The sequence below is a fragment of the Buteo buteo genome, chromosome 7 (genome assembly GCF_964188355.1).
Source record: "Buteo buteo chromosome 7, bButBut1.hap1.1, whole genome shotgun sequence".
NCBI classification, from domain to species: domain Eukaryota; kingdom Metazoa; phylum Chordata; class Aves; order Accipitriformes; family Accipitridae; genus Buteo; species Buteo buteo.
Window position 1 is genome coordinate 24,076,463 of NC_134177.1, and position 26,432 is coordinate 24,102,894.

Genomic DNA, 26,432 nt, shown 5'->3' on the forward strand with positions numbered 1-26,432 from the left:
CTTTGCAGCTGTTATGGAAGCAGGCACATGCCTATCCACTCTTTCATCTCCTCATGGAGATAGACTCTTACATGTTCTCATGTGTGAATCAGACTGCTGTACATGAAGAATTGGAGGATGAAACACGGAGACTTTGTGATGTTAGACCCTTTCTTCCTGTCCTTAAACTAGTGACAAGGAATTGCGATCCAGGAGAAAAGTTGGATTCCAAAATAGGTGTCCTTATAGGCAAAGGTAATTACATTTACTTTTTTTTTTTTTTTTTTTTTTTTTTTTTTTTTTAGAAATTAGGGTAAACTTTGTTTTGTATGAGGGTCTTAATTGGGCAGGCAACAGTGGAAAAAAAATTAAAAATTTAAATATTTCCCTGACAGAACTTCCCTTTTTAAAATTAATTCTGATGTAGTTTAAAAGAATTTAAATACTCAAGATGAAAGATTTGAAAGTTGTTGAAAGCTACTGTCTGTATTGTATTTCAGCACTGTATTGTATTACTACATCAATCACGAGCAAATTTTATCTTAATACATGAGGGAAAAACCTATAATATTATTACTAAGTGAAGGAAAACATAATCCCTGAAAAGTGTTATCATAAATAGCCTAACAGCAAACTGGATACATAGAAAGAACTAGAAATTATTATGGTTTTGTTATACGTGGTTTCCGAGTTGGTTAACAATATGATTCTTGGTTTTGCTCTCAATTGTGGTGCTGATTTTCAGCAAACAATGAAAAGCTGTTTTTAAAGGTTTCATAGTAACTTGTTCTTGATGTTATTTCAGAATTTTCAGCTTTTTAATCTATTCTGCTTGTTTATACAATCAAGATTGACAGGGTCATGTGAGGTTATACCTCTTGTTTTAATACAATGAACCATTGTTAGCTCTTTTATAAAGACTGCAGGTTTTGTTTAGATTTCAGCAGTACACTGTCTGCCTATTTGTTAAAACTGACAATGGAAACAGTTAGCCAGTTTAACCATTCAGACATATTCTGACAGATTCCGAGAGATTCACATTCTTTGATTGAATATTTTTCTTATTATAGCTGTGTGAGATCCTTCCTTATGCAGCCTCTATTCTGTACCTTAGCGGTGGAAAAAATGTGTTCCTGTCTAAGCTTCTAAACTCAGTGTTTTGTCCTCAAAAGGTGTTCAGTGCTTTGTGTAATTTGGACAATGTCCCTCAAAGTTCAGGAGAAGAGAAAGAAACAAACACTTGCAGGCCCTGTACTTCCTGAAGTACCAAAGAATCACAGCTGTGTGGACTCTCCACTGTGTATTCTCTCTACATATTTTGGAAAAAGAACTTTACTGATCTAGGTTTGGTTGAAATTTCAGTCCTGTCATTTGGACTGGAGTAGAACATTTTAATCACAAGGAAAATTCAAGAATAAATTTATCTATTTACAGTCCCACTATCCTTCTTTTTTGACTTTTAAACAAAATAAAAAAGATTATGTCATTTTTCTGTGGGATTAAAAAAATAGTTTGCAGACACTTCTTCCCCTCTATGGTCTTTATGATGTATTTGCTGTGCTTTCTTTGCATTTGCTCTTGTGAGGAGAGAGTTGGAACTTCCCAAACTGTCTTGAACTCAGGGTCAGGTTGGCTTTTCCATTTAATAGTACCTAAAAGAGGCATTGGTTCTTGCTGTTTAAACTTTCACGCAAGGTTACATGGGAATTGTGCAAGTAACTTTGGAAGCCCACTGATGTACAGGACAAGGTAGAACCCAACTCACTTTTGAGCACCCATTTTGGATGGGATGTCTGAAGAAAACTACTTACGTAACATTAACTTGAAGATAACAAAGGTTTGAGTGGGATGGTAAATAGATGGGCAGTATTTGTACAGGTATGTATCCTTTAGCTCGCTTGAATTCTTTCAGGTCTCCATGAGTTTGATGCCTTACAAGATCCTGAAGTGAATGACTTCCGAGCTAAAATGCGGAGAATCAGTGAGGAAAAGATTCAGTCGCTTGTGGGTCTCTCCTGGATGGACTGGTTAAAGCACACTTACCCACCAGAACAGGAACCTGTTATCCCAGAGAGCTTCCAAGATAAACTCTATAGTGGAAATCTTGTAGTGGCTGTTCATTTTGATAACTGCCAGGTAGGAATGGCTGTTCATCACATTTCATGTACTGTTCTTGATCCTGATCTGAATTAGTATGTAATTGATCAAGAATATAAATGAAGTAGAATACTAACATTATGGTGTTTGCTTTAAAATGCAAATTCTTTCACCAGGATCCTTGACTCTTGAAAGTATGTGAGGATGAGAACCTACAGTTGTGAACTGAACTTCTGAAGTCAAATTACAGTTCTACGTCTAAAGTCAAAATGTACAACTTACATATTCTCTATTATTTCACGTTCATTTAAACATAAAACATAATTCAAAGTTGTCAGGACTTTTTTTGGCCAATTGTTGCTGTGTTCCTTCATTAGCATTCAATTTTAGGCTGAGAGGATGCTGATGAATTGGGAGGCACCATGTTCAACACACTTCTGTGTGTGATTCGTTGTTGAACATTTTTGGGCTTGATCTGCTAATTAGGTTGAGCAATACATTTAAAAAAAAAAAAGACTAATGAGTATTCCCTACACTAGACATGCATATAGTCAAACAAAACACTAGCTGAGACTTAGAGTTACTTTTTTGTTTCAGCTAACAAATCCATAGCTTATTTTTAAAATAAAAACCTGTTTAGTTTCTGCCTAAAACAATTTAGTCTCAGTTTTTTGATGTTCAAGTTGCTGTGATACTACTTGAGTCCAACATTCCAATTATTCATTTTTGCACTATGTTCTTTTGGATAACAGTGAGGGATCAGCATTGGAAACCATAAAATCTCACAGCTGTGTAAATATATCAGGCTATATTTGGTGTCCATTTTGACCCAGGTCCCAGGTACTGATTTTCTAACGATTCAGCTGATTTTATCTACAAACCTATATTATTTCTGATGCTATCTTTTTTAACTTAAAAAATAAAAAAATCCAAAATGGTAAAATTATATCTGACTCTGGAAACACAAAATGCAGGGGTGAATACTAAATTTGGTCACCAGTAACACTAGCTGATGTTGGATGCATTGGTGTTTTTATGATAAAACTTTTTTCCTCTTTGGCTTAGTAGAGGACTTATAGTTGTCTAGGAGTGAGAATATCTGTGTGTTTGTCAGCATGTGATTCAAATATTATGTGTGTATATATATATATATATACACACACATATAAGATAACACTACAAAAGCAGGGCAAAAGTTCGCGCTGGTGCAGAATGTATTTGCCTGCCACTGTAATAGCTTAGCTTGCTGACATTTCAAATGTTTTGAATGCTTCTGCTGCCAGTTCTGACCTTCAAAGCTATTAACAGTTCAAATGTGAGCTGCTTTTTAGAGCAGTAAACTCTGTTCCAGACTTTACTACTTGCACTGAATACTAGAATCATCTCAGGAGAATTACATAGGAAGGTGTGGGAATTGTTGTGTTCTTTCAGTAGGAATGCTGCGAGATTGAGAGAAAGGAATATTAAAATACTTTTTGCCTAGAATGCGTGGACGAGCTGTAAAAGCTACCTAGTTGTCTCTGGAGCAAAAGAGACTTATCCCCATTTCTGTGACACGTGTTTAAGACCTACAATTTGGAAGTAAGGCAGTCGTCATAGAGTGCCAGCTTCCTGGGAAGAAAAAGTGTCATTCCTTGTCTACCCACTACCAGTTATGACAGGAGAAGAAAGCCTTCACAGTTTGGCAGCTTTCTGAAAGGGGGAAGCTGTTGTGAACCATGCAGAAACTGAGAAAATAGAGAATTAATTTTGCCTGACTTTACAGAGTTAGATTTTTCCATTAGGGTAGCTTGGCTTCTTACCAGTAAACTTCTATACAAATAAAGCACAAATCAAAAGAGTGTAAGCCAGACAACACATCTGTAAATAACTGCATTTGGAGTGCTTACATCTTCAGGAGTGTGTGTGTGGGTGTAAGTAAAAAAAAAAAAAAAAATAAAAAAAAATATCAAAACAAAAATCCAGAACTTACTGAATTAACCTTTGCAAACAAGCCTGCACAGAGCATAATGTGGTAGATTAAGGGAGATGGAAGATTCCACAGAAGACCTTTTACATTAGGAACTTCAAATGAATTTAAACCTTTTATTAAAATTTAAAAAAGAAAGTAACTTCTTATGTTTACCTTTTTAGAACACATCAAAATTAGAGGTACTTCGGAAATATGTAGATAGCCTCTAAAGGTTTGATTAAAAATTTTCTTTTAAAATGCAGAGTCCTTCCATGTTGTATTCAGAATGCTACAGCTATGGGCTGTTACCCATCTTTTCTGCACTCCTCCAAATAAGGTGGTGGTTTTGTACATAAATCACATTAACAGTTTCTTCTGCTTTATTACTTGAAGCTTTCGTTTTCTTCTGTTTACAGTGGTACCTAGAAAGAGATAATTTGCTAGTGGTCAGAAAGAAGAAAAATTAACACATCTAGTACTGCTAAATACCTTTGAAATGTGTGCATGATGTATTGTCTCCCTCATTCACATTCTAAAATACAAGCTTCTAGATCAGTATCCTGATCTAGAAGTCTTTAAATCAGTGCTGAATCAGTTAGATGAAGTTCGGTGTTCTTAAAAGTGCTTCTGATACTATAAAAGTTTGGGAATTGACCATTTTGCAGCTTTTAGGGTGACTGTTGCTCTGATTGCACTAAAGATATAGACATTAACTGTGTTAAAATAGACTGGTTTTAACAGTTAAGTATTTCTATATAATTTATTGTGTATGTTACAGTTTAAGCCTTGTACCTCTGACTGACAAGTCTGACTTTCAGTATTCCTTTCTGTGTTTTGTTAGGATGTATTTAGTTTTCAGGTGTCTCCTAACATGAATCCCATCAAGCTGAATGAGCTGGCAATCCGAAAACGTTTGACTATCCATGGAAAAGAAGATGAGGAAGTTGATCCTGCTGACTATGTGCTGCAAGTTAGCGGAAGGCTAGAATATGTTTTTGGTGATCACCCATTAATTCAGTTTCAGGTACATAAAGCTCTTTGGAACATACGGTAACAGTTCTCTGGTGCCTTGGCCAAAATTTGACCTTGCTTCCTGTGCCGTTGGATGGTCAGCTATGCAGTACAGTAATACACTTTCTCCTCATATCTGTAGCCCTCTCCAACTGTAAAATACATGTGCCATTTTCTTTGTATCTTTGTAATATATTATTTGTTTCTTTAATTTGAAAGTTGCCATAGAATAGTCTGCTAGCTGATAACAACTGTTTTCCGTGGTCTTTTAGTATATACGCAACTGTGTGATGAACAGGACTCTTCCTCAGCTGACTCTAGTTGAGTGTTGCACCATAAAGAAAATGTGCGAGCAGGAGATGATTGCCATAGAAGCTGCCATAAACCGAAAAGTGTCCAACCTTCCTCTTCCTCTGCCACCAAAAAAAACAAGAACAACAACTGTAAGTTGTTACGGAAAATATCTAATACCCAAAAGGAACAGTGACTTGTGGCATATAAATTGCAACGCCTGGGATTTGTGCTACTACTACTGTTTTCCAGTGTAGGTCACCTGGGTCTACTTGGAGCCTCCTGTTGCTTGCGAGAAGGTTTACGTCAGAAATAGCAGACTCTGAGGCTCTTTGGAAACTTCTTACCTTCCCTCACCTCATCCATCCTCCTTCTCCCACCGTCTCCTTTCCATTGCTATTGATTCTACTTTTAATTGCAGCCCAGAAGAGCGGGTAATAATCTGTTACCAGCAACTGGAGAAGTTATTGCAGAGAACCTGGATTCTCCAGCTTCAATGCAAGGTGTAGGCTCGACTAGCTTGGGCAGTAGTTGTCTGTGATCTCTTGTATTAGCCCAGATACCTTGCAAGGTGTTGCAACTTCAATGATGGCAACTTTTGCCATAATATACGTCTAACTTTTAATATGGTGCTTCCTTTATTGCTAAACTTATGGCCTTACAGCACAGTTACAATTTATGTACTGTCTTTCTAAGAAATGTGGACAGACTTTCCTCTATTCCCCACTCTTTATATATTCAGAATGAACAATACATTTGAACAGTTATTCTGAATTGTCAGCAAGTAGTACTTCAATGTATTTTCTCACCCCCACTCCCCTTTCAGCTGAGTGTTTTTTCTAACTTTTTTTCCCTTTGGGGTATCTTGTATGGTTTTGTAGTTACGAAAACTGATTCATTTTTTAAGATTTCAAATTTATATTTTTTAAAATGTATATTTTTTAGTTTGTATTTATGACTTGCTTAAAATGCTTAGCTTATAAAATCGATCTCAATATGTTACATTGATTAAGAGCGAACTTCTATCTTTGTTTCCCTTCTCAGAGTGTGTGGGATATTTCCAACCCTTTCAAGATAATTCTGTTAAAGGGTAATAAACTAAATACAGAAGAAAATGCCAGAGTAAGTAACTAAGCCCAGTATCAGAAGACATTCTGTCATCATTTTAGTGATTTTTTTCAATGTTTAGTGAACTCAGAATCATACAGATTTCAATTTAGCAAAAGTGTAAGCATTTTTAGTTATTCCCGGTTATATTGATACTATTGATTAAAATCTTGCTTTATTGCTAAAGTATTGCTTTATTGTCTGAAGTTGGATATATGCATTAGAACATTATCAATAACCATGGACAGCATGATACAAATGTTCATATGGTACTTGACTTTTTTAATATGGTATCTAAAGTACTGATTTTGGTGTGAAATAAGCTTATTCAAACTAAACTGTCGTAAACGTCTGACAAACAGAAGTAGATTAAATGTTAAACATTTCTCAACAGAATATAAGGTATTTTTGTAGTCAGAATATATTCTATGTGTGTCTAAGCATGGACTGCATGCCTCTATACAATCTGTCTTTTATTTTATAAACATGCTGAACACAAAAAAAAGCTGTAGTATCACTTCCTATAAAAATGTACATGACTGGGCTACTGACTGTTTTACAGACCACAAGTTGTTAACACATGGGAATTTATTGCACAAATACTTTAAGACCTTACAAGACACTAGCCTGTGAGGTAGAACAACATTCATTTCCTTTATTTTGTTTGGCAATCAATAAATTATACAGCAAGTCATGTAGATTAGGAAGAAATTCAGTTAGCCATTGAAGTTTGCTGTTCTGATGCTTTATTCAGGATAATCAGTGCAATTTTTTTCTTTCAAAACTATTGTTACAATCTCCTTGTATATTAGCAATACTACATTTTACCATGTAGCTAAATGAGCCATAGTTTCAGTTTTACTACCTGAGACACTGTGACTGTGGAAATGGATGTCTGCAAAAACAGATGTTTCCCTTTTCTTTGTCTAAACTATTATTTAGCTAGTTGTAATATCTTCTTAACTCTACATACTGTAGACTCTTAAAGTTTTTAAAAGAAAGGGGGAGGGAAAAGAGAATGTGGATTCCAGAAGCAACATAGCTATCAAGCTGGGGTTTTGGTTTTGTTTTTTTTTGTTTTGGTTTGTTTTGTTTTTTTTCTTTGTACTTAAAAAAAGTGAGTTTTGGTTAATTTCAGTATGGTTTTAGAGGAAAAAAAGCATGTTGATTGTAAGCTTGAGGAGAAACAGGAAAAATTGACAGTTCTTTGGTATTGGTGCCTATGGACACTATCTAAATATTATTTAGTATTTTGAATGCTTTTCAGTCTTGAAAACTTTAAAACCCTGTAGTTACCCAAGAACAAGAATGCATGTAGTTAACCTTGCAAGCTGGTGCATGTTTCCCTGCATTGTATGTCTACACTGTTATGGAATTGTCACTATTAAGAATGTATTTGTTTCCTAATCCTGATTCTAAGGCTGTTTAATTCATTGACATTGTTCTTTTAGTTTCATTGTGCTTTGGATCAAGCCAATATTCACCTATTTTTGCTGAAAACACCAACAGGGTTCATAAATGGAGTGTTTGTAGTGGGAAACAAAACATTTGTCAGATGGATGGCACTCCACTAATGTGAGCTGGATTGCGTATTTTCACCTAGAGCACAAGTGACTTAATTCAGCTGTCTATAACACCCAATTTTCCAAATACATGACATTAGAAATTGCTTTTCTTTTTGTCTTGCTCTTTGGCTGCACCATCAGTACTTACTGTTTCATTAGTAAAATGGGAGCATCAGAGTGAAAAGAATAAAATTAGGATCCAATCCCTTACGTTAACAGGTTTGGAAATCATAGAATTAGAACTAGCCAAAAGGCAAGCAAAATAGCAATGTGTTCCAACAATACAATGCTTTGCTACTATCAAATTTTACTTGATCACTTATGGTTTTTATATTAATAAAGTAAAAGAAAATTCAGGGAAGTGTAGTGGTATATAAAGATATAATATCAGATGACAGCAAGTCAAAGAACAATATTCAAAATTATGCAAATGTGAATTTAAACCCCTAGTTTAAAAAAAAAACAAACAAAACAGGCAGATTATTTACTGTTGCTGGCGTTAAAGCACAAGCAGATAATACACTAGATGTAATCATATTTCCATAAGATATCTTTAAATCAGCAAAGGAACTTGATTATAAATTCAGTTGAATGTACAGTGAATCTCCAAATGAATTAATAAAGGACTGTCTGGTGACTTGTTTCAAGAAGGTTATGAACCAACCGATTTTAATCAGTTCTCTGACTTCAGCCACAGTATTTCCTTTCTGAAGAATGTAAGAGTATCTTTAATTACAGAGAAATAAAAAAAAAAACGTAAATGTAATCAACAAGAATTTTGATCGTATAAGTGTGTGTATATACATATATTGTTACATATAGGTGTGTACACACACATGTAGTCTGTATACATTTGGATTTCCTGAAGTAAGATTACTTTCATGTGATCTATTTCATGGCTGTTCACGTTGCTGTTCTTAACTCAGTTGTTCACAGCGGTGAAGCTGTGCATGCCAAAAATAGGTAATAATGGTTTTTATGAGTATCACTGGGACTTAAGTGAATGTAGTTTTCTAAACTAAACTTTTTCTTTCACTGATTGATTGTAAGCTTGGAAATGAAATTGGGATTGTATATATGTAAGTCAACGAGTCAGTTTAATAATGGATGTCCCTGTGGCACCTGTATCAAGAAGGAGTGTAACCCATAACAGTGTGTTCTGCAAGACCTAACACCTCTGCCAATGCCTATGCCGTCACAGCAGTCTCTTGATCAGTGGTAGCAATTGTTTCGGAGAAGTCCAGAATGATCAGAATGGAGACCATCTGTTGGTGCTACTAATGCCTTCTCCATGGATTATCCTGGGCTGAAAATGGACTTGCTCTCCAGCATGACTTCATTTAAGTCATGTACCGAGCAGCAGTTGGTGTAGCCAAAAAAGATCTATTGAGATTGGGACTGCTTCAGTGTTGATCACACTGTTGTTTCTTTGAAGGAGGGGAAGATAGGCTCTCTCCCAGAACAGATCTTATTTATGTCAGTTGGGAATTCAAAGGTGAATTATTTTTTTTTTATCCAAAACCTGTAGAAAATTTTAAACATCTCTGCCTTTCCCTTACAGTGCTCAGAAATAATATAATAGCTTAAAGGGAATGTGGGGAAGATGGTTCGATGAACATAGGGAACCTGAAACATCAGTTAACCATTTACTTATTTAACCATAACACTGAGAACTTCTTTTTAGTGTTGACCACCGAAGGATTACATTTGTAGTTCTCGCTTTCTCTGCTTTCCCCCCTCCTCTTTTTTTTTTTTTTTTTTTTTTTTTTTTTTTTTTTTTTTAAAGAATAATATTTTGGAAGGTCACCTGAAAGAAGTTGACATATTTCTTTTTCTGTTGTTTGCTTAGACAACAAAAATAAAGACCTCCTTGTCACTCTTGTTGAAACTGTCCAAGACTATGGATACTTGGAAACATTTCTGTGTTTTCTGTGTACACATGTTACTGAACAGAAATGCGGAAATGAGCCACATCTTAGCATTGACCTGTAACTTGTTTAATTTCAGTGCCAGTAACTCCAGCTTCTTTCTCTTCTTGCCCTTCTCCTTTCCTGTTTATTATTTTTATTGTTCAGGTTATCTAGTTTTGTTGGTTTCTGGGTGCTAAAGACAAAACAGAATTCCTGGGAATTATGTATGCTGTTATTACTATTACAGGTGATTTCTGATGTCAGGGTCAGCAGTGTTCCGTCTGTACATTTTTATAAACAGTTTAAGTAAAAAATGAATTTTTTCTTAAGCTGAAAAACCCCAGAACTTTTTTCAGTTAGAGGCACAAATTGGTTCTACCTGGAGATTTGAGTCTGTATTCAGAAGACTAGACTTACCTTTTTCATTCTGCTGAGTTGTTTGTTTCCTACAATTTCCTTCTGTGTTAGGTACGTTAACTTAGAAGCATTTGTATATCCATATATTGTATTTGTTAGTATAGATGATTTTTTGTTATTATTAGTTATATGTGTAATATAAGTAATTCAGTACTGAAAAAATTGGTAGCCAACATTATTTAAACAAATATATTTTGATTTGGCCAGGAACATGAATAGCAAAGTAAAAAGAATTTGTTCTCAAGAATTGTTTGGTTCATTTTAAAACCTCAAAATTATTGTTTCTTTTAAGATAGAAATATTGATGAAATGCATATATGTATGTTCTGTATAATGTTCTATGTGGAATTCTGTAGGTTCTATGGCAAGCTTAAAATTTCTCATTTCTTTATTGCAGGTTCATGTTAGGGCTGGTCTTTTCCATGGTACAGAGCTCCTTTGTAAAACTATTGTAAGCACAGAAATATCTGGGAGAAGTGACCATATTTGGAATGAAGTACTAGAGTTTGAAATAAGTGTCTGTGATCTACCAAGAATGGCAAGGCTCTGCTTTGCAGTTTATGCTGTGATGGATAAGATGAAAACTAAAAAGTCAACCAAGGCAATGAATCCTTCCAAATACCAAACCATTAGGAAAGCAGGAAAAGTGGTAATTATTTAATTTCTTTTTCTTGAATTCTGCTGAATTATATTGAAATGAGTATTTGGAAGTCTTTCGTTGTCCTCATTTTAGTGTTCAAGAATGCAAAATGAAAAAAAAAAATTAAAAGGGTCATATGTATTAAGAATTGCACATATTGGTAAAAAAAACCTTTTCATAGTTCTCAGGCACTGAAAAATGCATGAAAATTTTAGTTGTAAGTCAGTTGGCAAATGGCTGTTTAAAGAATCATATTTTAAAAGGTCAGTTTTCTTCTGAACTCTAGATAAGTTTTGACTGGGAAAAGATGAAAAAATTAGCATCTGGGCTCACATTCAGGGAAATACGTATTTTTACACTGGTAGAGTGGCATGCTTAAAATTAAGTCTTATTGTCCTCAGTGGTACTGGAGTTCGTACTGAAAACTATGCATATGTTTAACTGCTTTTCTGAAAGATATCACCATTTTAAAAAAAAAAAAACCAACAACAACCACCCTCTCAATTTCACTTATACTGTAGTCCTTGCTGCATAGTAATGTTCACTGGCATCTTAGTTTCTGTGTAAAAATTCTTTCCTTTTGCAGCATTATCCTGTAGCCTGGGTAAATACCATGGTATTTGATTATAAAGGACAGTTGAAGAATGGAGAACTGGTACTGCACAGCTGGTCGTCATTTCCTGGTAAAGTTTAACTTTTAAGATTTGGACTTTAAATACTTATAAGACTAACGAAGAGTAGTATCAAATAGTAGAATATTTACTGTATGTGTGTCCAATTCTCCTGTCATAATCTCTTTACTACTTGTATTTTTTTATGTGGATAAACATATAACATCTTAATCCCTTTCCTGGATGTATTGTGTATCGGGAAAGAGGAAGGGCAAGAGTCTGCTTGGAAATAGTATTCTAAAAGTTTTATCTCTTTATCTATGACACCACATAAAAACACATGCATGTTTATATCTAGTTTTACCTGGTTTTAAGATGCAGTTTAGGTTTCATTTGGTTCCCTGTGCTATGCATCCTAAACTAAATAGATAAGCTATATTGTATGTGATGATATTTGCATCAGCAAAAAACGCGAATTAGTATTTTTTTTAAGTCTCCCTTTCCTGACATTCAGATTGATTAGTAAGTGTGTCTGAAATCTCCATGTCACTCTTCATTCCATCCTAAGAAACCCTGTATCCAATTGGCTGTAGTACTGAAAGATATCTGGCTTAAAACTCTTCTTTTTTTTTTGTACTGTTTGATATAGAGGCAGTGTGTATGCTGATTTACAGAAGCTGCAGATCTTACTGGGATTTGGTTCAGTATAGGGATATCTCACCTTCCCTTGACTGCTATGCTTATTTTGGAAAGAGAAATCAAGTTTCTCATTGGGTGGTAATCCAACTTTTGTGAATATAGGGGATATGGGTAGTTTATGCTGGAAATGCAGTGCATTGTAGTAAAAGTGCTGTGCAGCAAAACATACTTCTGTCTATTGTATACAGTAAGCAATTTCTTATTGCATCTTTCCCTTTCAGATTTTTTAATTTTAATGCATGCCTGGCCTATAATATTAATTGCTCTGTCTAATGTTTCAGATGAACTTGAAGAAATGTTGAATCCAATGGGAACTGTCCAGACTAACCCTTACACTGAAAATGCAACAGCTTTGCATGTTAAATTTCATGAATATTCAAAACAGCCTATTAATTACCCTCCCTTTGATAAGGTAAGGTATGACATAGAGCAGTCATTAATGCTTATGTGTAAGTAGCTTTTTCTTCTTTCCTTTCAATACTGCCTTTTCCACTGAATTCCCCACTTCCTGCCTTTTAGTTAACATACTGCGTTTTTTTTAAACTTGCACTGCATGAGAGTGCTAGTGCTCTGACTTAAGGGTCTTCAGATAGTATTCTGAAGATGTATACTTTTAAAAATACTCTGTACATAGTCTCTGGAGGGTCAGAAGCATAATCAGTTTCCCATATCAATGATCTTACAAAAAGCTAAAGTTATCTGCCATTCTGGAAACCTTCAAACTGTCCTTGCCTGTCATCTGTAAAGATCTGTTATTTCTTTGTACAAATGTATGTTACCTACTCTTTGGGACACTTATTTCTTCTATGAGCTAAAATCCTTTTAAGGATAAGTAGGCTCTTAATACTGTATGAAAAGGGATTTCTCAAGGTGTGCTCTTGAACTAAATCCACTTAAATTGTCCTGCAGTTTTCTACAGTTATGAATAAGAATGTCTGTCTAGAAAGAAAATGTATATTTGGAATAGACGTGGCAACGTCTGTAGTGTGAATGCTAGGTAGCGAGTTGTTCACAAACCAGCAAATAAAGCTAAGACCAGGAAACAAGTAATAAAATAAGGGTTAAAACAGATAGCTAATGATGCCTTGAAAAAACAAAGGTTTAACTCATACATACATACGTCTGAATTTTGTTTTGGGGAAAGTTAATAACCACTTAGAGAAAATTGCGCCTCTTTTTTTTTTTTTTTTTGAGGGTTTTGCATCTTTAATGGGCACAAACAAAAAGACAGAAACCACCAAGCTTTATCAGCTTGACCAAAGAGAGATTTTGGGTTTAAGGTTCATCAAAATGAAATCAAATAACAAGATAGGGGTTTTTGTTTTGATTTGGGGGGGAAGGAGGGGTGTTTAGTTTGTTGGGTTTTTTTCCCCCCCCTCATCAACGCAGTACTAATTCTTGTATTAAAACAGCATTGGAAATGCCTTAAGAGCTAAAACAGTACTAATTGCCTTCTTAATGATGGTTGACCAGTTTACTCTTCATACGGGACATATTTTATTCAGTTTTGTTATTTATATTTATATTTATTGTTATTTTATATGTAATGCTTTAACTTTTTGCTCATTACACTATATGTATTTAATTTCTAAAGAGCAAGCTGCTTTTATGTGCATATTACAGACATGTTGCATAAAAGTATGTTTCTTAAGTAATAGTATATTTTTTTCTAGCTCTACTGTTCCTTTTATTTGTACCTGCAATACTAAGTTTTCAGTATGTTAAAATGCTGGGATGAATACAGACAAAAGATTTTACTAAGTCACATGATTTATTGCCATTAAGGTAGTGTCTGATGGTCTTCACCATCCCTTGTAACTTTTGTTTGGCTGCTGGCTTTTTTTATTTTGTGGCTTTGCTCCCTTGAACTGCACCTGAGAAATCCTGTGTATCTTATAGAGGAAAATCTCAGAGCGTCTTTATAAAGTCATTGCAGAGCTGGTAATGAAACATCCATTGAAAGCATTCAACTTTGAGGAAATGCTACAAAATGTGGGGGTTTTTTTTGTTTGTTTGTTTTTCTCCAGTAACTTTTGCAATTCCCTAGAGATAAGAAACTTTTTTGCAGTATCACTGGGAAAATGGAGCTCTAAAGTCTTTGATAATTCATTCAATTTCTGTGGGTATACCGAAATTTCTCCCTTGGAAAAGAGTAAGATACCAGTCTCTGAAAGATTCCCTTGGTAAAGGTCCTGTTGAATCAGGAGTAATGTTGTAGCTGCATGAATTATATCAGCTGAGAATCTGTTGTCTAGATGAGACTTGCTTGGTACATGGCTGATTCTCATTTTCCCCATGTTTTTGCTTGTTTCTGCCAAGAAGATGGAGAATCGGATGCCAAATCTTTATTTTAAGAAACATAATGTGCAAAAATAGATGAATCTTTTCGATCATAGTGTCAGTCTACTTGCAGTGAACAGCTGTTTGGGGCTGAGTGAGCTAAGTGCCTTGACAATTGATAAGAAAATTGTTGTCTAATGCAGGAGCCATATATTGGGCTGGTTAATGATCAGTGCTGCTGGCACACTGAGGGGCTCATAGTTCAGTTGAACAAAGCTGGACTTGCACAAACTTTCAAAGTTTATTTGCAAACAGAGTAACTCTAAAAAGCCCAAGGAGGCAAGCATTAAGCATAGGATTAGGACACTGTGGTTTTGTTAATGCGTGTTTTCATGCATAATATGTAAACAAGTTTTGTAGCCAAGTAGCAGGTGTAAATACATCATATTGATAAGCATTTCATACAGAGAAAGAAAAAAAAGTTAGTATACTTTTTTAAGGATTTTAGCTGCTGAGTATTTATGCTCTGATTATTGTAGTCTTTTTTGATTTGCATATTGCCTGAGTAAAGACAATACAAATCTTGCTGAATCTGTGTCTGGGGGTGGTGGTATATTCCTGGGTGATGGTAGAGGCAGACCTCTGAGGGAAAGGAGATGGTCTAGCTCCTTAGACTTCTTTCTTAATTGATATTTCATTTTATGAATTGTCAGATGCTGCTGCTTTGAGGAACAACTGTAGATATACCCACCTGACCAGTTCAGCTGGTCTAATTAGCTCAGGCAGTCACCATTTTAACACATCTCTGTTGGTTACAGTAGTGTGCAGAATATAGTTTGAAGAACTGTATTTACATCTACACTTAACTACCCATCACGATTTATTACATGAGCTTCAAAAACTAAGTAAAATGTTCAGAAGGCCAAAAAAAAAAAAGAGCAAGAGTAACTCAGAGCTGAGCTTCTGGGGAAATGTTCCCTTGCTGTTAACAGAAGTAGCAGTCCTTTTTCCTGAGGGTTGCTGTATCTGGTGCTGAGCGCTTGTTGGTGGAATATTCACTTTATCATTAAATGAGTTCTTGTTGGAAGCTGGTTGTTCATGACGTTACAGAAGGGAAGATCCTAGGCTTAGAGAAGTAACTGGAAATGCTAATTGAGATCATATGGGCAATCTGAGAGGGTGGCGAAAGGACTAAGTTTGTGGATTCACGCTGAAATAGAGGGCTAGAAGTGTGGATCTGTGGGTAGCTGGTATGACTCATGGGAGAAGCACCCTCAAACAGCAGAAGTAGATGAGAAAACAAAGGATAATGTAGAGTTGAGTTGGTTTGCTGTACTGAAAAATAAGTAGGAAATGCAAATGGAAACAGAAAACAAGATGTGATAGGGAAGACTATTTAGCCCAGGAGTGGTGAAGAAGAAGAAAATGGAGGTAATCATAAACGCTCCTATTCCTGATCTCCATAGTGCTGCAGATTAGAAAAGGGACACGGCATAGAAGTCCATATTATACCACTGTACGTACAAAATAATAGTGTTGTAATTATCTAAAAGATAGCAGTGTTTCCTTATCTGCTTAATTTCTATAGTATTTGTTCTTTCAATGCAGTCAGATTTGTTTTTAAATCTAATGTATTTAAAAACATCTTTCTGTAGATACTTGAAAAGGCAGCTGAGATTGCAAGAAGCAGTGACAATGCTGCAATGGCGGTAAGCATTTGCTAAAGACTATTTTAAAATTATTTTTCTGGGGTTTTTGGTTTTTAACTTCTATATCAACGTAGAAATAACTAAGTCAACTGCTCAAGTAACAACAGTTCTGCTGGCTCTGTTTTTTTATGTAATTCACTTTGAACTGCCATAAAATTCAGGTATATATCTACTTTTTCCAATATGTTTTGGACTTCTTGGCTGTTTTTTGTCAAAAAGCACAATTGTTTTACATACTCTGTGGATCTGGAACACAGCTAAGATTTACATTAGATCTGGAAAACATTCCTAGGCTGCATAAAATACTGCTAGAAAATTGCTCAGTTTTATCAAGTATGATGATTTGCTTGATTGTCAGATGTTTCCAGATAAGCTCCCCCAAAAATGGTCATTGATCTGTAAGATGTTTCTTAATGAATATATGCTCTTCTTCAGGAACTGGATAGTTCTAACTTGACAAATTTTGAAAAGATCACCAAAATCTGAAGGCACTTTCTTTGTATTATATACAAAAATACAGAAGATAGCAATTTAAGATGGTGAAAGCACAGTCAGATCAACGGTAATAACAACTGCATTTTATATAAGAATAAAGCAGTTATTCGAAAAATGTGTCAGTTACAATACCAAGTGCCTAAAGTGCTCAGGAAGAGTAAAAACTCACTGCAACTTTGGGTGCAAACAACTTAATGTACAAATAATTTAAAATCTTAAATAGCAGCATGCCAACTTGGCAGTATTGTGACTTTTAATTTGAAAGATTAACACTTTCAGATACAAGAATCACTATATTGTCAAGACTGTTTACTTATTTTGATATAGAAACAGAGTATGTACTTAGTTTTACTGAACAAGCATTGCAATTCAACTAGCTTTTTAAAGTCTATTCAATCCTAAAGAATTTATGCTTACGTGGTATTTTTACATGCAAATGTTTACTTAAAACATTTCAGCACAATACAAGGCTCAGGCACTTATTTCTAGAAGGAGCTAAACTTAAATTCTGTGTGCAGCAGATACTTCTTCTCCCCCCATACCTCCCCACTCCCGTCAGGGGGGAAACCTGTGCAGAATGTTATTTGATGAGAGCTGTTTATTTCTGCTACGAATTCTAATTGATTTTGCCTACCATTTCCTCTGAACTTTTCGTTGTTTTTTTTATTATTAATGTAAAGACCTTTTGCCTACCTCTTAAAATTATGTAGAAACTTCTTCAGCTTTGTGAAGATAAAGTTGGCTTTGGTATTTAATGTTTGCCATATTGTTTTTCAAAATATGTATTGAAACTAATTTATTCCCTTCAACTACTACCTCCTTATCCAGAAGCAGCAGTTTCTTTTGTCTCCCATTTCTGAAATGCTATTGTTGCTGGTATCATTGCTTTAATTTCTGCCCTTGTAGTTTACATAAGGGCATGGCTGGGACAGAAGGTATTAACTGAGCCAGTGTGAAGACTCACTCATACAAACTGATTTACAGATTCAGTACTAATGTTAATGTTTCAGAGAAGTAAAATGGAGGAAAATGTCTGGAAAGGGGAAGCCTGGATTAGAAGACAAAAAAGTGTTTGTATACTTGGCAAATGTACTTCCCTTTGTTTATTGTTGGAAAAGTATTTTTTGGCTTTTAATTAACAACCCCACACATGTATTTCTATTAAATTTGCTGACTTGAAAAACAAAAGGAGAAAGTATATGCATCCTAAATGAAAGTTCTCCATGTTAGAGTTGGAAAATAGAAATATTGCCATCTAGTGTCATTAACTCTAAAGTTTAGTTACTTTTTCAGAAACTTTTGTACACTGAATTTTGAATCTATTATTTACAGTTCTTATAGCTCAAGAAATCTGAAATCTGAAAGAAAGTCATAGGAGTCATTCTCCTGTGTTTCATGAGTTTTATCTTACGTTCTTCCTGGTGTAGGATTTCTAGTATTTGAGCTAAAATATAAAAATCTTACTGAATATATCAAAACATTATACATTTCTCATTTTCTAGGGTCGAGGTGGTAAGAAGTTTTATATTGTGCTAAAAGAAATAATGGAAAGAGATCCTTTGTCTCAACTCTGTGAAAATGAAATGGATCTTATTTGGACTTTGCGATATGATTGTCGTGAAAATTTTCCACAATCATTGCCTAAACTGCTGCTCTCTTTAAAATGGAACAAACTTGAAGATGTTGCTCAGGTAAGGGAAAAGACAGTGATGGTGGGGAAAAATCCTGGAGCCAAATCATGAGTAAATAGGCTTTCTTTCCCAAGTATAGTCATTTTGAAATGGTACTATTGTATAAACCAAAGTTCATTGTTTCCCTCTGTGGCCTGGACGCATAAGGAAGAACTTATTATTGTAAAAAAACACCCAAAATGCATTTCAGAGGGCCTCTGAATGATGAGAAAAGTACAGCAATTATTTATTTATACATTTTAAACTTAAAGAAGTTTTAAGTTTGTAAATCAAGATATGAAATAAAGCTTCTTATAAAAGTTGTTAAACTGCTCAAAGACTATAAAAATCCACGTCTCAGACTGGGAAATTAAACTTCATTGAGGCAGACACATGATTGTTTGAAGAGATATGATACCCACTAGTGGTACAAAATACTTCATTCTCATCATCTTGACTGTTTGACCAAATGGGGTCTCTTTAAAGTAACTGTAAGTAATTCAGAACTTGAAGACTGCTGCTGTGCTACAAGATTACATTTTCAGTAAAACTGTATCATTTGTTTGCTGTATAGATGTGCAAGGTTATTCCACTATACTGTAAAGAAGTTGGTGCACCAACTGTATTTACCCAAACAGAATCCAACCCTTGTGATGCTTTTTGGGAATAGGTGGAACTTTGATATAGGAAAAATTATCTGAGTTTATAGTGGCACCATTCCTGCTTGATAGACTGACTTAAAAGTAATAAAATAACAGATTCCTGGATTTGTATTGAAACTTTTTAGTCTGTGTGTGTACAGGGCAAGTTGGGCAAAACCATAAAAGTCTGGCCAGTGTTAACAAGCACAGTACTCACTCTAAGGGGTGAACCCAGAGGTTGTTTTGTTCATCTGCTTATCCTGACAGAATTGCACATTTAAATGATGCTCAACTTCGTGCAGACTGTTACACTGAGATAATATATATATGTCTTTCCATGAGTCTCAGTTTTTTAAATTTTAAATTAAAATTTTTGGTTTTTTTTTAAAAAAAACTTTAAGCTAAAAAGCATTTGCTGTGAAGGATTATGATTGATAGTATAAATTTCTATTCTAGCTCAGTATTCTGACCTTTGCCTGTTACAAGCTAGGTGTTCTTGGAAGAAAAGGAAACGACTGCATGAAAACTCAACTTCCATCTATTCATCATGTGACTTTTGTGATTATCTAGTCAGTCAGAATCTTAGTTTGCCTCCAGCATACAGTTTATTTTCTATTGTATCCTTCCTACCAGTTAGATGTGTATGTTCTGTGAACTTATAAAAATAAATGGAATTCCATTCTAGCTCATTGTTTGTGCCATTGTAGCAGCCACACATTCCTTGCTCACTGGTGTTCTTTCATGTGCAAGAATCCTTTGTTCCTAAGTAATTTTGTTATGTGCTTCTGAATTTATTGTTCATTATTAAAAGTTATCTGGAAATACAAACTGTATTGGTAGAGTACCATGGGATACAGCCCTGGAGGGAAGAGGGGCCAAAGAAAGCTGGTTAATAGTCAAGGATCACCTCCTCCAAGCTCAGGAATGATGCATCCCAACAAAGAGGAAGTTAGGCAAAAATGCCAGGACACCTGTGTGGATGAACAAGAAGCTCCTGGACAAACTCAGACACAAACCGGAAGCCTACAGAGGGTGGAAGTAAGGACAGGTAGCCTGAGAGGAATACAGAGAAATTGTCTGAGCAGCCAGGGATCAGGTTAGGAAAGCCAAAGCCCTAATAGAATTAATTCTGGCCAGGAACATCAAGGGCAACAAGAAAAGCTTCTATAGGTACATCAGTGATAGAAGGAAGATGAGGGAAAAAGTGGGCCCTCTCCAGCAGGAAAGGAGTCCTGATTACCCAGGACATGGAGAAGGCTGAGGTACTCAATGACTTTTTTGCCTCAGTCTTCACTGGCAAGTACTCCAGCCACACACTACCCAAGTCACAGAAGGCAAAGGCAGGGACTGGGAGAATGAAGAACTGCCCACTGTAGGAGAAGATCAGGTTTGAGACTGACTAAGGAACCTGAAGGTGCACAAGTCCATGGGACCTGATGAGATGCATCTGTGGGTCCTGAGGGAACTGGCAGATGAAGTGGCTAAGCCACTATCCATATATTTGAGAAGTCATGGCAGCCCGGGGAAGTTCCTACTGACTGGAAAAGGTGAAATGTAAGCCCCATTTTTAAAAAGGTAAAAAAGGAAGATCCGGGAACTACAGGCCAGTCAGTCTCACCTCTGTGCCCGGCAAGATCATGGAGCAGATCCTCCTGGAAACTATGCTAGGGTACATGGAAAATTAGGAGGTGATTAGTGCCAGCCAGCATGGCTTCACTAAGGGCAAATTGTGCCTGACAAATTTGGTGGCCTTCTATGACAGGGTTATGGTGTTGGTGGGTAAGGGAGGAGCAACGGATGTCATCTACCTGGAATTGTGCAAAGCATTTGACACTGTCCCCCACAACTTCCTTGTCTCTAAATTGGAGAGACATGGGTTTGATGGATGGACCACTGGGTAGATAAGGAATTTGCTGGATGGCTGCACTCAAAGAGTTGCAGTCAACAGCTCGATGTCCGAGACCAATGATGAGTGGAGTTCCTCAGGGATCAGTATTGGGACTGGCACTGTTTAACGTCTTTGTTGGCGACATGGACAGTAGGATTGAGTGCACCCTCAGCAAGTTTGCTGACAACACCAAGCTGTGTGGTACGGTCGATACGCTGGAAAGAAGGGATGCCATCCAGAGCGACCTTGACAGGCTTGAGAGGTGGGCCTGTGTGAACCTCATGAAGTTCAGTAAGGCCAAGTGCAAGGTCCTGCACATGGGCTGGGGCAATCCCAAGCACAGATACAGGCTGGGCGATGAGTGGATTGAGAGCAGCCCTGAGGGGAAGCACTTGGGGGTGTTGGTTGATGAGCTCAACCCGGCAACGTGCCCTTGCAGCCCAGAAAGCCAACCATGTCCTGGGCTGCATCAAAAGTGGCATGACCAGCAGGTTGAGGGAGGTGATTCTCCACCTTTACTCTGCTCTTGTGAGACCCCACATGGAGTACTGCTTTCAGGTCTGGGGGCCCCAACGTAAGAAGGATGTGGACCTGTGGGAGTGAGTCCAGAGGAGGGCCACAAAGATGGTCAGGGGGCTGGAGCACCTCCACTATGAGGATAGGCTGAGAGAGTTGGGGTGGTTCAGCCTGGAGAAGAGAAGGCTCCGGGGAGACCTTATAGCAGCCTTCCAGTACTTAAAGGGGGCCTGCAAGAAAGCCGGAGAGGGACTTTTTACAAGGGCATGTAGTGATAGGACAAGGGGTAATGGCTTAAAACTGAAAGAGGGTAGATTTAGATTAGATGTAAGGAAGAAGTTCTTCCCTGTGAGGATGGTGAGACACTGGAACAGGTTGCCCAGAGAGGTTGTGGATGCCCCTCTCTCGAAGTGTCCAAGGCCAGGTTGGATGGGGCTTTGAGCAACCTGGTCTAGTGGAAGGTGTCCCTGCCCATGGCAGGGGAGTTGGAACTAGATGATTTTTAAGGTCCCTTCCAGCCCAAACCATTCTATGATTCTATCAAATATAAGCAGGTATTTGTTTATTCATTAAAATATGTGAAGGAAAGGGCATTCTTACTGCTTGCTAGGGCCTTTGAAATACAGCCTTTGGTAGCAGAATTTTGAAAAGTTATTTGGAGTATGGATATTAGCTGACAGCTCAAAGTCCTTTAAATTTGGGAATATTAAAAATATGCATAAAGCATTTTATTTAAACATATGGCTGAAAATACAAGTCATCTTGCTTGTTACTGTGTACTTTCTGGAAGGAATGTAGTATTTATGTTTGCTTATGGATAGACAATAGTGTGGTTTATATTAGACTATTCTTGCTGCCAAAACCAATATTATATCAGCAAAATGATATCTTATCCTTAAACATACGAAATATTTCTGTAATACGTAGACATATAAGTATTCCCAATGACTGACTTTTTCAGGTAAGGCAAGACAGCCTCATGAATTTTATGAGTTCCAAAATTAGCAGGACTCATAATTTACTTCTCATTAAAATTAAATATATATATAGTATTAGCTGTATGTTGCAATATTTGTGCTGCTACAACATGCATGCCGTGGTACTAGAAGTTTTTTAAATGCCTATTTTTAGCTGTAAGTATTTCAGTAAACACTTAAGGTAAAAAGTTTAAAAAACGCAAACAAACACAAAACCAAAAAAATAACCAAACCCCCCAAAACAACCAAACACCAGCTGTTATAAGAAAAATGAACTAAATAAATATATTATTCTTGCTATTAATGCAGCTCAAAAGTAGTAAGGTTTTTCAGAAATGGAGTATTATACTTGATTGTAGACCATCTTTAATCTATTAGTTCAGTGGTCCATAAAGTTATGTACAACAGATAATTGCAACTTGCTTGTATTACTTACCATATAAACTTTACTCAAGCTCCTGTATTGCAATATTTTAGTAGAATAGTTGCACTGAAGGAATTCTGAAAGTGTTTGCCCTTACTGTTGCCATAACCTCCTCGCTCAGCATAGTAGGGTGGCAGAACTTGTTAGCAGAATTCACAGGCAATATTTATTCTCGAAGCAGAATTTAGCCATTATTAAGGAAAAAAAAAATCTACCCACTTCCAGTGAAGTGACACCATCATTAATGAGAACTAGAGAAAGGACAGCTAATTTATTAAATATTTGAAATAACCAGAATAAAAATACTGGCCTGTACTTAACTGTATTGTCTCTTATAGTAAACTTGTCTTGTTAGGAAAGAAATTGTGGTTATTTCTTTATAGAAAAAATATTGATACATAAAGGCCACATTTGAGTTTTCTCTAAACCTTTAGATTGTTGTTGAGAATTCCTCAACAACAAAGCTCCTCATTTTCTCACAACTTGTCAGGAGTTGTTAAACAATGTGAGAGAAGTATGCAATATTTCATGCATGCAGCGTTTTAACATGTTTGATATTGCAGAGAAATTTTAAGACCTTGAAACACATATTTTGAAATGTAAAATTTCTTTGCAAATGAGATGTACTTGGAGCTTCTTCAGAGTTACCTCCCTCTTGCCAAACCAGATGAGGGTGTTTCTTGGTGCAAGTTTCTTTTGCCCAAATGCAACAAGTATTTCTGATATCCTTTTACCTGCACTTTTGAGAAGTGTGCAACGTACCTGGATGTGGAGCTAGTTAGATGGCACTTCTCTCTTAATAGAAGTTCCAAGGCACAACATGAACAGAGCAGTAGGTGTTTGGGGAATTTTCTTGGCTGTTTCATAGGTCATTTAGATCTTTCTTCCTCTGAGCTCATATCACTTAACATTTTCTTATTGTAATAACCTCTGAAATAATTTCAGCGGTCAAAGTGAGGAGGTCTGTATCTTCAAATAAACTTCTTGGTTAATGTACATGCTGTAGACCATGACTTTCAAAATTCATGGCCTGATATGTGAGGCATGTAAGGCCACTTTGACTCATCTTTTCAGACTGTATTTCAGGTTCTCTTTTAATTTTGATCATTCATTATTAACAAAATGTTCCTATATTTTTGTTGGTTCTGCACCTGATCTAAAGTAGGTTGTCTAGAAGTTCTGATACATTTGTTCTGAAGTTTCTTACTGTGTGTGTCTGACAAGCATAGCTGCTGCTTGCACTTTGAACATCTGTTTTATGGTAGTAAGTATCTGCTCAGTGTTAGTATTTGTTTCAGAATTTCAATACAAGTATTCCATGATATGCAAGCGTTGATGGCTGCAGTTCTTCTTGACGTAAGGACTGGTGTCGTTGACCCTTACTGGGCTGTGGATTTAATAGATTTTTGCGTGTTTATTTCTGTGGGACTGACATCTATATTTAAACACATCTTTCATTTTACTTTATATCTTTATGAACCTTGCATGTTTCATACCAGTGTTTGCTCATGAAAATAGTTTAATTGATTCTTTCCTCCACTTTTGGAATTGTAGCATGGCCACTGGCTTTGCATTATGATTGATCTGTCCCCATTTCTTGCCTTGCGAATTTCACAAAACTGCGTGGATGAACCAGTTCAGAATCTGGCCCCGTAGGTGTTTAAATAGTGTTATGAGCATGCCTGTTAAATGCAGGCTGAGACTATGAACTTATATGTGTTTGTCATACTTGAACTGGAAGCGTTTAGTTGAACTATGACATATAGTAGGAATAGAGATTTTTTTCACTGTTGGCGTAAAAGGATTATTAAATCAGGAGGAAAATAACATCTTCCTAATAATTCAGATTTTATAAGTTGCTATTTAAATATGAAATACCTGTATTATCTAATTTGTAGGAAAGGGTGTTTTTATCTTGAGTTATGACTCATTCATATGGAGAAGAAAAATCTTGTGCTGTTGATACACTGCATTTACACATTCAACCTTATTTATTTTGAGTAATAGTGTACTGTTACAGTCATACAGCTATATACATATTATTAAAAACATACTCTCAGCAGGTAGTTTCATTAAAATGCAATAAACCCAGTTTATTTTAGGAGACCTCTAGATGATTTTGTTCTTGGTAGTCCAAAATGATACACTAGTGTTATCTGTAATTTTTTCCAGCACACCATTGTCTTCAGTGTTGGGCGTTTTAAAAAATACCTAACCTGAATCATCGTTTTTGTAATTTAAGCTCATTACTATTCACAGTGCATGTGGGAAAAGGCTCTATCAGTTGAGCTGGATAAATATTTTTGGTAAAGATCTCTATCAACAAAAACCTTTAATTTTTTTTTTAATGGAAAATCTTTACCAAAATGTTTATATTTATGAAACTATTTACAAAACATTATCTAAATTTTATTGAAACTGTTTCTAAAGCTTACAAATCTGAGGTTACCTAATTTTTGTTTGCTGTTGTCCTGGTTTCAGCTGGGATAGAGTTAATTTTCTTTCTAGTAGCTGGTACAGTGCTATGTTTTTGAGTTTGGTATGAGAAGAATGTTGATAACACTGGTGTTTTCAGTTGTTAAGTAATGTTTAGTCTGAAGTCAAGGATTTTTCAGCTTCTGATGCCCAGCCAGCGAGAAGGCTGGAGGGGCACAAGAAGTTGGGAGGGGACACAGCCAGGACAGCTGACCCAAAGTGGCCAATGGGGTATTCCATACCATGTGATGTCATGCCCGGTATATAAACTGGGGGGAGTGGGGGCGGGGGGATTGCTGCTTGGGGACTAACTGGTCGTTGATTGGTGGGTGGTAAGCAATTGCATTGTGCATCACTTGCATATTCTAATCCTTTTATTGTTACTATTGTAATTTTATTAGTGTTACTATCATTATTAGTTTCTTCTTTTCTGTTCTATTAAATTGTTCTTATCTCAACCCATGAGTTTTACTTCCCCCACCCCCCCCAATTTTCTCCCCCATCCCACTGGGTGGGGGGGAAGCGAGTGAGTGGCTGCATGGTGCTTAGTTGCTGGATGATGTTAAACCACAACAACTGTACATTGTGTCTATGTGTGAAGAAACAGATTTTTCAAACTAATTGTAAATGAGACCTGATGCCAAAAAAATAATATAGATAACTTTAAAGGGTAAGAAACTTAATCAGAAGTGTGCCCATTTTCCCAGAATTATTTCTCTCCTTTCCTGTCCCCTGCCGCCCCCTGCCCCAGTCTGTAAGCTCCTTCTGTTAGTGTGAATGCTTTTAAAGGCAGTTATACCCATCTGTTTTCTTAAAATAGTTACTTTACCTGTAACCTAATAGTCTTCTTTTTAAAACAGCTTCAGGCTCTCCTTCAGATATGGCCCAAGCTGCTGCCTAGAGAAGCATTAGAATTGTTGGATTTCAATTATCCAGACCAGTATGTCAGAGAATATGCAGTGGGTTGTTTAAAACAAATGAGGTGAGTATATTGTATTATTTCAGCATGCAAGGATTTCTGGCGTGAAAAGCTGTATTCTGTTTGTTTATAGGAAAAAAAGAACCCAAAGAGGAAAGAT

The 26,432-nt window shown here is 36.2% G+C and overlaps 1 protein-coding gene across 7 annotated transcripts in view; it reads left to right on the forward strand.

Moving 5' to 3' along the window:
* The window catches only part of PIK3CB (phosphatidylinositol-4,5-bisphosphate 3-kinase catalytic subunit beta), a 116,966-nt gene that overhangs the window by 70,708 nt on the left and 19,826 nt on the right, over positions 1 to 26,432 (forward strand). For all 7 annotated transcript variants that reach the window (XM_075031915.1, XM_075031913.1, XM_075031911.1 and 4 more), the window contains 11 exons: positions 9 to 234; positions 1,892 to 2,115; positions 4,869 to 5,051; positions 5,311 to 5,481; positions 6,374 to 6,451; positions 10,726 to 10,977; positions 11,555 to 11,651; positions 12,560 to 12,690; positions 16,214 to 16,267; positions 18,265 to 18,453; positions 26,214 to 26,335. In XM_075031915.1, the coding sequence (XP_074888016.1) occupies positions 9 to 234; positions 1,892 to 2,115; positions 4,869 to 5,051; positions 5,311 to 5,481; positions 6,374 to 6,451; positions 10,726 to 10,977; positions 11,555 to 11,651; positions 12,560 to 12,690; positions 16,214 to 16,267; positions 18,265 to 18,453; positions 26,214 to 26,335 (1,727 nt within the window). The remainder of the gene's footprint in view (positions 1 to 8; positions 235 to 1,891; positions 2,116 to 4,868; positions 5,052 to 5,310; positions 5,482 to 6,373; positions 6,452 to 10,725; positions 10,978 to 11,554; positions 11,652 to 12,559; positions 12,691 to 16,213; positions 16,268 to 18,264; positions 18,454 to 26,213; positions 26,336 to 26,432) is intronic.